Source organism: Rhinolophus hipposideros (assembly GCF_964194185.1).
Source record: "Rhinolophus hipposideros genome assembly, chromosome: 19".
Taxonomy (NCBI): Eukaryota; Metazoa; Chordata; class Mammalia; order Chiroptera; family Rhinolophidae; genus Rhinolophus; species Rhinolophus hipposideros.
In genome coordinates this window covers 40,661,975-40,679,133 of record NC_138065.1, presented here as the reverse complement: position 1 = coordinate 40,679,133, position 17,159 = coordinate 40,661,975, and the positions used below count along the sequence as shown (strand labels likewise).

Here is a 17,159-nt window from a genome sequence, read left to right as displayed (position 1 = left end):
GACAGGTGTCTGGTAGTGTTGAAAGTACTAAAGTGGCTCGGAAGATTCAACCCCAAAATAAGCCACTTTGACACAAAGATAATTTTGAGCTGCAGGCATTCAGAATCAGCAAATGCAAACAGAGCTCTTTGCCCTCCCCCCGGCCACTGCCTAAAAGCAGGACATACATTTCCAGTTGTGAACATGTTCCCCTTCCCTTCTCCCACAGCAGGAGGAAGAAAACAACCATTACTGTGACAGACAGAAAGTTGGCACCTAGATAGGTCTGCACAAACAAATCTTACTAAAATAACCCTTAACTGCTATTAGTCTCCCCCATATATTTACCTTTCTACAATTTACTGCCCCTGAAAGCCCAAATCCCTTTTCCTTTGTCTTGTCATTTCTCCACAAATTTATCACCCTTTGTTAAGATGGTATATAAGCCCCAAATTCTAACTACTCCTTTGAGATACTCAACACTCCCACATGTATATGTATGTATACGCTTAAATACATGTGTGTTTTTACCCTGTTATTCTTTGTTCAGTTCAAATCACAGGCCCCAGGCGCTGAATTTAAAAGGTTAGGGGGAACTTTTATCATCCTCCCCTACCATACCCAATTCAAAGCGCTCTGATGTAAAGTAAGACAGTCTCGTTTTAAAACTTCTGTTTTAAACTTCTCTGTGTGTGGTGGGGGGAGAGGGGAGGTTTCCACAAGGCTGAGGGCACTTTACCAGTTTTCCTTTGTTCCTTTGTAATGGGAAGAAATAGAACAATATAAGGTATGAATCTGATGGTGGGTAGCTTGAAGGCTGGATGATCTCAACTTTATTTGATGGGATAAATTATACTGAAAATCTCATGAAGAAACTTGGAAATCTAGGAGGTAAGAGAAAACTACTAACATGTAACTATGCCATCAAGGTAATTTGAAAAACAGAAGTGTGTGTGTGTGTGTGTGTGTGTGTGTGTGTGTGAGTGAGAGAGAGACAGAGAGAGAGAGAGAGAGAGAGAGAGAGAGAGAGAGAGAGAGAGAGAGAGAGGAGAGAAAGGTTGAAAGAAAAATCATGCATAGCAAAGTCTTCATTAATGATAAAGTTGTTAACTTTATAAAATAAAGAATGATCTCAATAAGATTTCGACCTTTTTGGCAAATGGTCTGCATTCTAGTCCATTCCTGAATTTGCCCCTGTTTCAAGGAGCATATTATTTAACCACCATAGGGAATTCTGAAATTTCAATATCATCCCAGAAATCCATGAACAGCTCCATTTTTGCAGATGTGGAAGCCATCTGCTCATCTACTTTCCTTAAGCAAATTATTACCCCATCAATTATGTCCTTTTTCTTGGATGGTCGCTATCTTCCTTTACACTGGTTTTTACCTCTAAGCCCACAAATGTGCTCAAATCCTGAAACAAACAGACAAATAAAAACTCATCTCAGGCAACTACCCTCTTTTTCTCCCTTCACCATCAAATCTCTCGGAACAGTATCCCAAATCTATGTTTCCCGGATCCATCACCTCCTATTACTTCTTGTAGCCACTCTCACCCTTAGAAACACAACCCCACTGCACAGGATATACACCCTGATGATTCCCACATGTGTGTGCTGTCTCAACCTTTCGTGTGTTTTCAACTGTCCCCTGCTACAGAACTTTACATTGAAGTGCTTCGAGGCACTTCAAACTTGCCCCTCCCCCATCTCAGTTAACAGATTCACCATCACCTAGATGCCTGCAAAAGAAATCTCAGAGTCCTCCTTTACTCTCTTCTTCCTATCGGCGCCATAGACAGCACATCCTACCCGTCTGACCTTAGGAATCTCTCAAATGCATCTGTGCTACTAATGATTGTTCAGACCCTCATCTCTTGCAAGAGCAGTGACTGGAATGAGCTCCTAACTTGTCTCTTGCCTCTGACCGCTCCCTTTTCACCTCTCTTGCTCACACCACCAGCAAAGGTAATGTTGTGAAGTGCACAACTGGTCAGGTCCCTCCCCTGACAAAAACCATCTTGGGCTCTCCAGGTCCTTCTCAGGTTGTCCCTAACCCACCTGTCATGCAGGGGACCCTGCTCGCTGCGCCATGTGTCATGCGAGGTATCCGGTGGGATCTCAGCTCTCGCTCCCCACATAAGAACACAGGACATGGTGAGGCCAAAAAGGAACACCCACGGAGCCATAGATAGGGGAGTCAAACCAATATATTCTCACCGGCAGCATCCGCCTCTCTGCAATCTGCTCTTGCTAGCCCCCCCTTTTTTTTTGCTTGCGTAGCCACAGCCGTTATATTAGTGGCCAATGGCTTACGGGTTACAGCTGACGGCCAACTAGTCACAGCTGCTGGCCATCTGATCACAGTTGATGGCCATTTACTACCCGAGCCAGCACCTTTCTATGTGAGGCTGAGAGCCTGAAAACTGTTTTTTGGGGCTTTGTCCCCACACCACCTCTCTAGCCTCTCCCCTAACCACAGAGGATGGAGTGCTCTGGCTACACCACATTCCCCACAGGTGTTGAGCACAGCACATCTCTGATCCTTTGCCTCTCTACCATTCACTCTTCCCAGGACCCACCGACCCAACTGTCTATCCATCTTCAAAGTCAAATTGAAAGTCTACCCTGAAGCTTCTCTTGACTTCTCTTCACCCATCACCTCAGTCAGGGTTAATTGCTCTCTTTTGTATATTGACAGCCCTTTCCCTGAACCCCCAGTTTGCTCCTTTCCATACCATAGTGTAGTATTTTGCTTACACCCTCTCTCCCAGCTGTACAGCTGTTCATTGGAAGCACATTTCTCTCCCTTTATTCCTGAGAGTCTATCTATAGAGGTCTGTACCAGGCACATAATATGTCTCGATACAATATCTGTTGAATTGATATTGTGAATACTAGCTCTACATTGAGTGCATTTTCCCTGTCCATCTCCCCAGCCTCCTCCACCATAAGACTAAAGGGAAAGCAAATGGAAAATTAATCTGCCACACAATGGAACATTTGCACCAATATTTAAACTTGTAAGAACCTCCATTATTGTTTAGAAAACTCCCTTCCAAAACTGTTCTGTTTCTTACATACAGTGAGTTTATTTTCCCTTCATTAGAGAACCAGAAAGGCTTCAAATAAATGATAATTGGTCAGAAGGTTTTGTCCTAAAGCAATATGTTTAACTATGTAGTCATTCAGTATGAGACAAATCGGAAGAAACAAAACAAAACAAAAAAACGAACAATAATCTTAAGTGTTTAGATATCTGGTACCAACTGGATCTCCTGACCTGTGGAGACCAGCTCCCAGTACCCTGGGTTTCCATGAGAGGAGCTCCCAGAAGGAACATTTTATTCTTTTTCTTCAAATCTGATCTGAAGTTTACTGTTCCATTGGGAGAAAATCATCACAACTACACATTTACAAACAAAGTTATGAGGTGAAAGTTTAGATTAAGACCATGCTTATGTGGCACAAAAGTCCTGGGTTGATTAATCCAATGTAGTAAGAAGGAGAAAAGAATCAAGTTTAAACAGTCGAATAATAGAAATTTTCTACTTATTAGAAAAACAAAAGAGACCCACATTTATGCAGGGAATAATTTTAAAAGAGAGACCCTTAAAAAGAAGTGAGCTAGTTTGCCGTCTGTTTTGCTATTTCCCACACAGGGTTTCTATGGTGTTTTGGACTTGTCTATATTTGGGTAATGACAACAGGTGAGGAATGAAAACCAGCTGCATATTAGCTCCCTGGGGAGAGGGGGAAATTCTGGAAACATCTAGGTAATGAGTGTAAAATACATCCCAATACACAATGCCTTCTTTGAGTCACAAGCTCTTTAATAATCTCCAGATAAATAAGCAAACAAACAAACACTAAACGTAACGAAAAATAAATACTCAGTCTTTCCAGATTGAAGGAACTTTCCTTAGGAGGGAGAGAGGTGAAAAGTCTAGTCTCATTCAGATACCCCAACTAGAAAGAAAGAAAGAAAAACAATATATATATGTACACATATATATGTGTATCGTAGTTATGGTTTTAAATAAATAAGACCTGCCAATCAAAGCCAGGGAAATAAATGATGGGAAATAAGGCAAACTTTAAAGAGGAAGTGGTTTTGAGTCAGCAGGAAGATTGAGGAGTAAGAAACCCACAAGATGTGTAAAAATGGAAAAGCAGGGGCCTCATCTTCAGAAAGAAATTCAGAACCTACAATTAAATTATCACAAAGATTCATAATACAACCAAATAGTCCTTTATGGCTATTTGAAGAGACTATAAGAAGATAATCAAGAAGTATTTATCTCAGTTTGTTGAGATCTTGCTTCCAGGTATATCCTCTGTTTGGCTCAAATAAGTTTTTATTAAAAAAAAAACAAGAAGAAGAAGATAATCAAGAGAGACCAAGAACATAGAAGATGAATTTATACATAAAACCTTCCAAATTTGCCATCAAAATATATGTAAACGATATTTCTTTTCTATTACATAAACATCTGAACTTACTTAAAATTCAGTCATTTGACATTAGATATCTTAATTGTTATAAAATTTGGTAGTTTATCAGCCACTTTAAAGTTAGAATGTAAAAGTTGAAGCAAATGAAAAATTTTTCATAAAAAAGAAATGCATTTTCTGATCTAATTATGTATGATGAAGTATAAAAAAATAGTAAGGTCAGGGAAGTAAAGTATGATATGCAACCATTTAAATTATACAGGGTGCCAAAAAAAATGTGTACACATTTTAAGAAAGGAAAACTCTATTAAAATTGTAATACTCAATATATACTGATAACAACACATGAATACAAGTCACGTTTGACTTCTGCAATTACAAGAGGTGCTCAAAGCAGTTACTATCAGTGTCTAGACACTTCTGATTGCAGCGAACTACCGCTTCAGCAATGTTGACTAAAGTGTCCACTTGTCCATTTTTTTGGCACCCCCAGTATATTTGTGAAAAGGAACTAACATGTAAAAATACATGTTACAAAAGTAAGCAACAACAACCAAAGTGAACATAGATTTTTGCAGAAAGAGATCACAAAGAAGTAAAAGAACAAAATCCACTGGGCAGAGAAAAAAACTGAAATGAACTAAACTAAAACTAGAACAGTGATTATCACTGAGAAATAGGCCCGTGGATGAATTTTTTTTTCCTTCTATTTTTATAAGAGTATGTTTTGTATTTTATTTTAAAATGAGTAAGGAAGAAATTTTAGCCAAAGAAACAGTCCAGACAAAGTAATAACCTGCTTAGTTAAGGTCTAAAAAAACCTGCTTAGTGAGTGCACATTTACGCAAATATAACCATTACATATAATTAAATTAGTATTTAAAAATCAAGGTAAATGGGTGTCCCATTAACTTCTAAAGCATGGCAAAATCAATCCAATCATTTTAAGAGTAGAAATAATCAATAGTAATTTCTCAAACAGCCTCAATTCTGCCATCATTTTCAAGAATATTTATACAATTGAAATGAGCAATCAATTTAGCTAAACTATGATTTTATGCTCTAGTTATTTCAAGCACATAGTCCCAGTGTTAAAGAACCTTTAATTATATAATAATTGCAAATTTGGCTTAGCTGTATCTTTTCTCATTTTTGCTTCTACATTACAATTTTAACACACGATTCTTTCACAATATATTAAATGTTTATTCTACGCACATAATTATAGTAAGTGAATTGATAGAAGTTGAAGGAATAATTCTCCCCACTCCACACCCTCACAGATTACCTTCTTCTTTCCTTTCACGTTTACATGACGCACATCCACCCCCAAACCCTCACCCCCAACCCACACCACCTCCACACATAGAAATGATTATAATGTCACTGACGAAAGAACTCAAATGTACTGGGAAGTATAATAAGCACGTAACATACAATGACCCTAAATCATTTTTCTTAATAGTTTCACTGCATATGGTTTCTGATTAAAATAATAATTTCTTTTTATACCTATGACCTTGGTTATAGTTTGTTCACAGAAACTCCTTTCCTTGGAATCCCAGCCAGTCCTTCCCTAAATATCAAAATATATTTTTTGCCAGTGTTATTGAACTTTAATTTACAGTTAATAAAATTCGTGAATTTTAAGAGTAGAATTCAATGAGTTTTGACAAATCTTTATAATTGTACAACCACTACATGATCATGATATAAAATATTTTTATCACTCCCAAAAACCCAATTTAAAAAACAAAAACAATTCAAATACCCTAAAATCGTAATATTTAAAATGCTTCTACATAGTGTTGTCCTCTGACTTATTAAGTGAGGTTTAGTAAGTTTGTTTTCTAAAAGTTTGAAAAGTTTGCCACTTACATATTGTAAATAACAACTTCCTGGAAGATGTTTTTTTACCTCCAAAAAAGAAGAAATATAAGTTTTAAGGCACTCATTTAGTTTTTAAGAAATAAAATTCACTTATATAGGAATTTTCTGCCAAAAGTATGTCTTTTTTACTCCCCCAAATAGATGTGCGCTTAAACATTTTTTTTCTTTTTAATTAAAGTTTTTTGGGGTGACAATGGTTAGTAAAGTTATATAGGTTTCTGGTGTATAATTCTGTAATATATCATCTATATATCACATTGTGTGTTCACCACCTAGAGTCAGTTCTTCTTCCATCACCATATATTTGATCCCTTTAACAATAAAAATGTGCTTGATAATTATGTCAGCTCAGTTGAAAATGTTAAAGATACCTGACAGGTTAGATTATCATGAAATGCTAATAGAAAGGTTTGTCAAATGCTTACTGAACATTGCGCTTGGGGCTTTAAACATGATCACATTTTTATCACCTAACCAGCCATGAGTCTGCACCAAGCAGATTAGAGCAAGAGCAACCTTCCAGAAACAGTAATAGTTGTAAGATCAAAAACAGGAATCAAGAACCCTTTTCCCCCAAGAGAATGCCCAAAGGATCAGTACATCCAGCTCCAAGCTGAAGTTGTCCTCGCCGTGCTCCAATGACCTCGGTTGCCAAAAACCAAAGCCACCACTGTCTCCCTAACATGTCATCTCTTGCAGACTTTTCTGGACTAGCCAGTTTGCTGGGTTTTTCTTTATTCTGTTTCACAACTTCCTACTCAGTGTTTCTTTTACCAGTAAGTGACTAGAGAAAAAAGGATAGGGTAAAACTCAAATCTATCCATCTTTTAAATGACCAGCAAATGAAGAAAGTCTTCAGAGATTAAGATCTAGGTAGAGTCTGAGAAATGTTTGAAATCTGCTCAATTCAGAATGAAGGCTGCCATGATAGGTGTATCTATCAACCTTCAGTATGGGAGATAAAGAGACTGACTGAAAGTTTGATTTCCTTTGGCAGGTTTCACACATCTCAACTTGTGGGTACACTTTGCAGTACAGGGATGCCTGCCATGAGCAGGAACAACGTGATCAGAATGAAACTGACTCAAGGAGGGCAAGTTACATGATTTCAACCTACGTTTCCTGTGTGTGCATGAAAAAATATGCTTATTATACCTGGAAGGGAGCAAGAGAAAATACATCTATGATACCTCTACATGTAAACATATAACCACCAACTTGGGAAACAGACTTTGGATGTTCAGTGTTTCAGTCTCCTTCTGGCAGATCCCTTTGGTAAAATGACTGTAGTCACCACATGTACATTGTAGTTTTAGGACACGTGCCAGTAATGAACATCGAGAAACCCCAAAAGGAGGTGGCTTAACCAATTTAGTCTTCAGTGAGAAGTAGGCTGGTTCCTGGGCATATTTTAAAGTTAAGTGCATTTCCTTGCTCCTAAAATGCACCGTTTCTTCACATTTTAACATCTCTGAATTGGGAGTGTGTCTTACAATCAGTCAGGTCTTACAGCTGTCTTCCACGAAGTTGCTATCATGATGGGGTTGCATGTGCCCAAAACTTGGTCACAGCTGTTCATACTGCTGTCACATTAACAGAGTTCTGTTTATTGTTAGTGCTGAATTCAACTGCCATTTTAATGTGTCTTTAAAAGACTATGCTGATTCAATATTAAAACAAAAAATGACTGTGTAAATAAAAAGGCATGGAAATGCAGTTGCAGGATAAATTTGATATGAGTAGCATAAATATTTATCTGAGGAAAAATGACCACAATTCCTTATTTTATTTGAAAGCAACAATCCATTGTTTCCTGGGGTCTAAACAAGAGTTGGAAGACACTGAGTTGCATTTTGTTACAAAGATACATGCAAAGGATGGTCTACCTCACTGCCAAGCCAAACCGCTGAAAGCAGGCAAAAGTACCAAATAGCTCAGAAGAGATCCAAGAATTACCAAAGCAATGAATGATAAGCCAGTACAGACTATTTATGGGTAGTGTAGGTGATCATTAAACATAACTGGGAGCACTTTTTTTTCCTTAATGGTACATGAAATAGTAGTGGACTTACAATTGCGATCGTATACAAGTCAGTGAAATACCAGGCAAGTTTGTCTTTAGTAGCCTCTCCACGGTTCTCCTCTCCTTCGGGTAACTCAATACACCTCCCAGCTGTTTCTGTACATTAGCATTACCTCTCTCAGGGATATCAACATTTGAAACATAACATCTAATTATGAAGTGAGTTATGGAAAAGGCTGGTTCAACTGCGAACTATTTTTTGCATTACTCCTTGAAACACTGCAGAATATATGGAAAATCATAGGTTCAAATATATTTGACTCCTTTATTGGTGGCTACAAACAGAGTGCCAATTCATCCAAAAATCATGAATCCCTTTGTATATTTGGCTCTTTGACCTGAATTTTATGATTTTTTTTCTTAAAAATAAAAGCTTGAAAGCGATTAATATTTAGCATAGTATTTAAGAAAGGCAAGATTCGGGCATGAACAAGAAAAACGTATCTGCTTCTCTTTTCCTTCTCAGTACCTGTCTCTTTATGTCTGCTTCCTTTAGCATATAGAAAAATAAACATTTTATCCCTATCAAGGACTGCCTACAAGCCTTCCAACGAAAAGCAGAAACACAACAGATGACAATTATAACAATAAACTCTCAATAACCCAGAAAGCATGACAAAAAAGTCCCTCCCCCAAAGATTGGCTGGAAACAGAAATTAGAGAGGAACTATACTGAATTAACTACAACCTCCCCCAAGTCTACCATTGGAAACCCTTTCAATACCCATGTAATATTCCCAGCTTACATTTACTCTCACTTCTGCTACTTCCCTGTACTCCTATCAGCCTGAACTCTTGTTCTGCCAGCACGATGGCCCCGTCCCATGTCCATGCTGTACTCTCTGCTTGGAATGCCCTTTTCCCAAGTCCATTTCAACCCGTCAGAATCCTCTCCATCCTTCAAAGTCCATTCATTCAACGTATATTAAGTACTGTGAGCGTAAAGAATACTAAGGATTAAAATAAATAAATAAATAAATAAATAAATAAATAAATAAATGGAAGGTTCGTGTCCTCAGGTGCCACCAATCTGACCTATCTTAAACACCACATCGTCCACAAAACCCTTTTGGATCCACTCAACTGTGACCCTTCCTTCCTTCGAATACTCTTTTATTCTTTTAATTTAAGAATCTCTTACTGATCTCCTACTGTATACCAGGGATGAATAATACTGGCCGTCACATACATTTGCATCTTTTCATCCACACAACAGCTTCCCTAAAGGAGACTATCCACAGACCCACCGGGCATATGAGAAAATGAATGCTCCTAAATCCACGTTCTTAGCCAGTGTCCAGCTAGGGACCTAGAACCTAGGTTTACTGACTTGTACCTGGGATTATTTCCATCAATATTTCAGCAGCCCTCACTTGATCCTATTATTTGTGTGGTTATTTACTTTCTCTATTGCAATGAAACTTTAAAACAAGAACCCAGCGCATTCTAATGTATGATTTGGACACAAATGAAATGTCTGGCTTATATTAGCTGCTGAAAATGTGTTTACAAAGAAAGCTGCGTTCCAACTACTCTCGTGAATACCAATACTGGTTGATAGTAATGCAGAGATGAGGATCTGAGAACCAAGTGACATCCCTGACATTGTGAGAATTGGAAACAATACCAAACCCTTATCACAAGTGGGGATGAGAGTTGGGAAGGATCTCAGAATGTATATGGGAAGATCATTGGTTCAAGAAAGGGGAAATAACCTACGTCAACCTGATTGAGACTGGAAGGTCTAAAGTAAACAACGTGCTAGAAATGTATTAAAAGAAAACAATGAGAAAAGAGAATAAAAGTTGGTAAGAATTCAGACTGGCTTGATGGAGCTGTGTTCACAGACGCTGGGTGAAACGTAGGTACTTGGCCCAAAGGAAGCCTAGTTGGGTAAATGCCACGATCTGTATCCAGGAACACCAATTGAGTCAACCGTTAAGTATGTTTTAAGCTTTGACCAGGACCTGGGATCCAGAAAGAAAAACAATCCTCCTTCTCTAGGAACTTAAGTAGCTGAGAGAGAGCTCAGCTTGGGTCTAGTGGCATAAGAAGCTACATAGTGAGAAAAAGCTGCAGGCTCACAGCTGAAAGCAACTATGGACCAGTGAGAGACTGACAGAAGTTCACAGTTGGAAGGAACCATAGCTATGATCTAATCAAACCTATCCTTGTGATAGACACAAAAACAGGGGACAGTTGAGTTTATTTAAAGATGTACATGTATGCTAAACTAATTAAGTAACATGAGCTGCCCACTTATAACTGATTGCATCCAAATATAGCTGTTCCCAGATTCCATCACCAGGCAGTGAAAGCTATGTACACTCGAAAGGAATGCATATGCCCTGCCTGAACTGTGATGGATGCTGGGATCAGAGGATCCTGAGAGAGAAAAGTACTACTGGAGAACTCGCAAATTCCAGGAATGTAGATCTAGAGGCAGACTCTTTCCATTCTTGATCACCTGGCAAAGGAAAGTAGACTTTCCAGGGGAAGCAGGATGGAGAGCCTGTTTCTCTGTTTGTGGGCATCATTATTCCACTGCTGCCTCCCAGGGTGTACTAGTTTCCTGTGGCTGGTGTGTGTGTGTGTGTATGTGTGTGTGTGTGTGTGTGTGTGTGTATAATCTCCCTCTGCCTTTCTTATGAAAACACGTGATGGCATTTAATCATCTTGTCTCAAGATCTTAATTTAATCACATCTGCAAACACCTTTTTTCCAAATAAGGTAATATTTACAGGTTCCAGGGATTAGGACCTGATACCTTTGGTGAACATTCTTTGGCTTACTATACCATGTTAACAACAGTCACTCTCACTGTTAATATAAAAATATTTTCAAATAAAGAAACGTAGGGTCTCGGATGAAGCCACACTGCAAGACTCTCCTTCATCCTCATCCACGTCCCTGTTATTTACACAGGCACATTTTTTAATAAGGATTAATTAGAAATTCATCTAAGGAGGCAACAATCTTAGGCAGTATAAACATTGTTTAAAATCTAGTAAAATTATCTAGGTATTCATTCCTGGCTTCATTCAGCAGCTGATTTTAAAATCCTTCCTAAGATGGTTCTAGAAGTTGCACAATACTTTTATTGTCCTCCTATAACCATTCTACTCAGGAAGTAGCCCTCATTAGTTCTCTCCTTCTGCTACTGCTTCTCCACTCCACCACACAGAGAAGGCCACATTCTATTATTCCCTCAGAGATGGTTGGATGTTGTTTGCATATCGTCTGGCTCATCAATGAACTCAATAAATATTGCTTAACTACCTATCATGAGCCATCCTTGAAGAAACAAAGATGGAAAGTGGGCTGATGCCCTCAATGAGTATAGCAGAAATAGCAAATTGCAAATACTGTAAATGTGATGAATGAAAGGAACGACAGGCACCAGCAGAGCCTGTGGCAGGAGCAGACAATGTTGCAGAGAGAGCTCAGGTTCTTGAAACAGAAAGAACTGGGTTCAAATCCCAGTTTAACACTTACTGTGTTGCTGCGCGACTTCAGGCAAATTACGTAAATTCTCTGAGCCTGTTTTTTTGTTTTTCTCATAAAAGGGAAATAAAGACAACACGTTTTAAACAGCAATTGTGAAAACTAAATAGTATAATGTATGTAAAGCACCTGGCACATTGCAGGTACAAGACAATGGTCTGAGGGACCTGGGGAAGTTTGACGGATAGGTAAGGCTGGAGCTGAAACATGGCAGGTTTGACAGGCCGAATTTATACAAACATATGAAAAATGATGTGGGGGAAAACACCGAAAAAAGAAAAAAAAAAGACTTAGTGAGGTCAGTTAAAACCTGGTGTGGTAATCCTGGTAACACTTCATAAAGGCTTGAAGTTGGACAGTGACATGGAAGTGGATAAAAGGGGAGAATATTAGAGACATTTTGGAGTTAGAATTTGCTATTTCGTGGAGGACTGTCTGTGACAGGAAACAGAGAATAAGGAGATGGGGATGGCTCAAAGAGTCCTCTATCTTTCTCTGTTTTCTTTCTTTTTAATAAAATTAAACGAAATCTTTCGTTTTGAATCAAAAAAGAAATTCGAACTAAGACATAAATACAAAAGTATGCTGAACATATTTTCAGCTTTCAAGTGGTTGTTTTGACAGCATGAAGCCACTACATTAAAAATACATTAAAGTCAAAAATACATTTTGTGGTCACTACAAAATACAGTAAAAATGTATTTTTAAATCCTGTTAAGCTTTCCCTTCAGAAAATTTAATGATTCTGATGGAGGTCATTTAAACATTCTTCTTGCCAAAAGAATTAGAGAGTTCTGAGAGACCTTAGATACCAAATATAAAGTTTTAAAGGTAGAATTTTACAGTTTGCCACAGTAATGGTGACCAACATCTCATGGCAGGTAGATACACTGTATCTTTAAAAGCTGGCTGCAGCAGCTAAATCAAGCTACTTGGAGTAGGTTATATTATCACATATCCATTTGCTAATTTACTCTTCAAGTAAATTGGTTATGATTCCATCTGGCAAGGATTATGGATTATCTTGACTTACTTTTCTAATAATTTTACTTCTCTGGCCCTGACTAACATTCCTTCAAGAGTCAATAACTGTGCATTGAGTTGCTGTCATGAGCAACTGCACAAGAAGCCACAGAATTATAAAAATGAAATTATAAAGAATCTGGTGCTGGGCAGAGGTGAGATATGGCATGTTCAGTACAAGGCAGGGTGCACTGGGTACCACATAAGTGCCATAAATCAGGCTGTCAGAGTTCAGAGGACAGTTACACATCCAGGGGAAATAACTGAAGACAGACAGGAAGGTAGAAAAAAGTCTCAGGCAGAGAGAACGACATAAACAGGCAGAAAGTGGTAAGTCCAGGGCTTCTCTCCTATTCTTAGAGCTCCCCAATGGAGCCTGCTTCTTCTCACGGTCTGTAACTCACAAAGCCCCTCCAGACACATTTTAAATGTATGTATCACATACGATTTAGGAATGACCACCTGGTTTCAAGCTCCCCACTTTGCCACTTGACATCCAAAGAATGCTGAGCAAGTTACTTAACTTTTCTGTGTTTTGACTTCCTCATCTATGAAATGCAGACACTGATACCTAAAGGATTGGTTGGGAAGACATGGGGTAAGTTACATCAAGGGATCTGCACCAAACGTCCCAAGGTCAATGCTCAATATGCACTGGCCACTCTTATTATTGCACAGTTAGACCTCTGTCTCCCAAACCAGATTGTAAACCCCTGGTGGGAGAGACACATCCGATTCATCTTTGTATCTCCAGACTCTCACAGAGCACTTGGAAAATTCCGAATAAATTAAAGTTTTTGATGGCCAATATCTATTTCTGGGAGAGTCTCTGAGAAGATCTTCTGGAGAAAATATCCAATAAGCAGATGGTGATTCAGAATTAGCACTCAGAAGAAAATCATTTACATTGATGTGTATACTTGAGAGTTAGGTCACAAAGGTGATATCCAGAAGTGGAATACAGAAACAGAAGAAAAGAGAGCAGATAGAGTTTGGAATAATCTCACATTTCCCAATGTGGAGAAGAAAAACAGGGATGGGGCAAGAGGCAGACTAGCTAGGGATAAAAGAAAACCACAGGACAGCCTTCTTCATGGAAACAAAAGTCAAAAACGAGATTCAAATAAAAGCGGTTGTCTCAACAGTAGGGAAAAAGAAGAGGAAGACTGAGAAAAATGGATTACATAGAGGTTACTGATAACCCTTGAACAACATGGGGGTTAAGGACACTGGCCCCGCACTGTGTTGAAATCCACATATAACTTTTGGTTCGCCCAAAACTTAACTACTAATAGCCTACTATGGAGTGGAAGCCTTACCAATAACATAAACAGTCAGTTAACACATATTCTGTGTTATATGTATTATATACTGTATTCTTAACAATAAAGTAAGCTAGAGAAAAGAACATGTTATTAGGGAAATCATAAGGAAGAGAAAATACATTTACAGTACTGTATTATATTCATTGATACTTTAAATTTATGTTGTCTGTTTACAAGATGAAAAAAAGAATCTGCCTATAAGTGGACCCGTGCAGTTCAAACCCGTGTTGTTCAAGGGTCCACTCTAGTAGTTTTAGCAGACAAGTGAAGGTACAGACAGGAATAAAGGGTGATAAGGAGTGAGAGTGAGAGAAGGTAATGAAAACCTCACTCCTGAAAAAAGGGTGATGGTGAAGGAAATGAGAGAGATGGCATGGCAGCCCAAGGAATAACATATCAAAAGGTCATAGGAAGGATGTCTTGGTAGTGAGGCTGGAGATGGTGATGATGATGTTTGTAAGACAGAAAAGATTTCACCCTGTTTCCAAGAGGAGAAAGCAAAGGCTCCAGATCGAGAGTAAGAGGAAAGGGATGAGGAGGTCAGGTCGTCGGCTGAGGTCAGGTCGTGGGGTTATGAGGAGACGCCCCTTGCCTCAGAGAAAGACTGTGTGGTCATCCAGACATCATTCGGGCAAGAGAGCCCAGCAACTAAGGCCTCTGGCTTGCTAGAATAGCTCCTCCTGCTGTGGCACCAACAGAATTGTTTCTGGAATGCAGAGGCTAAAGAAGAAACTCCAGGGAGTTCTTGCTGCTGAAATTTGGGGGCCTGCTGGGAACAGGACTTCTAAAACGACAAATATGTCTGGAAGGCTGTGGTCCAAAGCCATTTTTGCTGGCTATAAGCGGGGTCTCCGGAACCAGAGAGAGCACGCAGCTCTTCTTAAAATTGAAGGTGTTTATGCTCGAGATGAAACTGAATTCTATCTAGGCAAGAGATGTGCATATGTGTACAAGGCAAAGAATAACACAGTGACTCCTGTTGGCAAACCGAACAAAACCAGAGTAATCTGGGGAAAGGTAACTCGTGCTCATGGAAACAGTGGTATGGTTCGTGCCAAATTCCGAAGCAACCTTCCTGCTAAAGCCATAGGACACAGAATCCGTGTAATGCTGTACCCCTCAAGGATTTAAACTTACTGAAAAGTAAATAAAGTGGATTTATTCTCTTGTAAAAAAAAAAAAGAAGAAGAAACTCCACATCCGCTGCAAGACACCCACTTTGGAAGAAATCAGCAACTGCGAATGGTAGCATGAGAGCATTGTAGTGAAGACATTTCCCCAAATGACTTTTGCAGGCCTGGTAGTGACTTGTAACTTTAAAGATTCCTCAAAGCATGCAATACCACAGACTCCCCTTCCACCCCCCACACACACCACTCAGCAGCAAAAGGCTTAACAATATGGGGGGGGGGACAATTCATGATGTATTACTTTTAAATGCTTTTCTGATGACAGCACAGTGACAGGTAGATAGGATCCTAATTAGTGTATATTAGTATACACTATTTTAGTAGGGGGCTGGGGAGAAGACTACTATTGCCTTAAAATCTGTGACAATATTATGATTTCTATGAACCTACTATTAAGCAGGCATTTGGCAAGAAAGTGAAGCAAAACACGTGTACAATAACATTTTTGAAGACTTGTTCTCATTAGTTCCATGAGTAAAAATGCTTAAGTGCATTCTGCATTCTCAGTTAACAGACAAAATAATCTTTTTAAATTCATTAATTACATTTATTGAGGTGGCACTGATTAATACAATTACATAGGTTTCGAGTGTACCTTTCTATAACATTTCTTCTATGTACTGCATTGTGTGTTCACCACCCAGAGTCAGCTCTCCTTCCATCACCATATATTTGACCCTCTTTTCCCTCTTCTACCTCCCCCTCCCACTCACCGTCTGGTAACCACTAAACTGTTGTCTGTGTCCATGAGTTTTTGCGACAGCATGGATAGATCTTGAGATTATCATGCTAACCGAAATAAGTCAGACAGAAAAAGTCAAGAACCATGACTTCATTTATATGTAGGATATAAAACTGAAAGCAACAAAGGAACAAGACAAACAAACAAACAAAAATAATCTTCATAAAAGTATGAGGAGGCCCTTTCTATTTCCGAACAGAAAAGATATAGTGAAATCATCACCATTCTGTCACTCATGGCTTGATATGGGTTGAATGGGTTGACTTCCTAACAGCTCCCGGCTGGTTAAAGGAACAATGTGCTGCAAACAGATACAACAGAAAGGGCATCTGGACTCACTTATCTGCCCTTTCTTATGTCCCAACTATTTTCTGGTTCATATTATGGGAAAATGCAATAGACATTTTGTTGATTCTGGTCATCACATAGAACCATACCCAAACCACGTAGGGATTTGGCAAACAGAAGAAAAAGGAAAGGAGAACATTTAAGGAAAGAGAAGAAATTCAGACAAATAAACTAAAGCCAACTGAAGCTCTTTGGGAGTCCTTTCCCTGTCCACTCAACAAGTATTGTTCTAAATTAGGAAAGTTGAACATCTAAAGTGTCAACACTTTTATTTAAAGAATCTGGGAGAGACTCCATCGAGGACCTCCTGAATTTGGATTGGGGGAGCGGGGACAGAACACATATATCTGACAATACTAGCTACTTTATTCTGGTTACTAAAAACCAATTAGAAGTGTCCCTATGTCCCATGCTTGTTGATATCACAGATTGATATCTGTTGTCATGTTCCTACAACATTCTCAGAGAAGCATTTATAATTGGGCTTAAGCAACAGGTCAGCTGCTGGGAGATAGAGGAGACCACATATATTAGCCCTAATTTGTAGCAAATTCTTCAACCATTCATTCTGCAGCTCTCTGACCTCTTCACACCTCATTAAGGTCTGGTCTCCACAAT

The 17,159-nt window shown here is 38.8% G+C and overlaps 2 protein-coding genes across 2 annotated transcripts in view; one reads left to right on the top strand and one right to left on the bottom strand.

Annotated features, from left to right (window-relative positions):
* Positions 1-17,159, bottom strand: part of NIBAN1 (niban apoptosis regulator 1) — a 131,467-nt gene that overhangs the window by 87,696 nt on the left and 26,612 nt on the right. The gene's annotated exons all lie outside the window — the stretch shown is intronic.
* LOC308487547 (large ribosomal subunit protein eL33-like) lies at positions 15,060-15,432 on the top strand (the record flags this gene model as incomplete). The annotated part of the gene is made up of 1 exon (XM_081025930.1): positions 15,060-15,432. One exon carries the CDS (start codon positions 15,060-15,062, stop codon positions 15,390-15,392), a length of 333 nt encoding a protein of 110 aa, XP_080882056.1. The 3' UTR covers positions 15,393-15,432.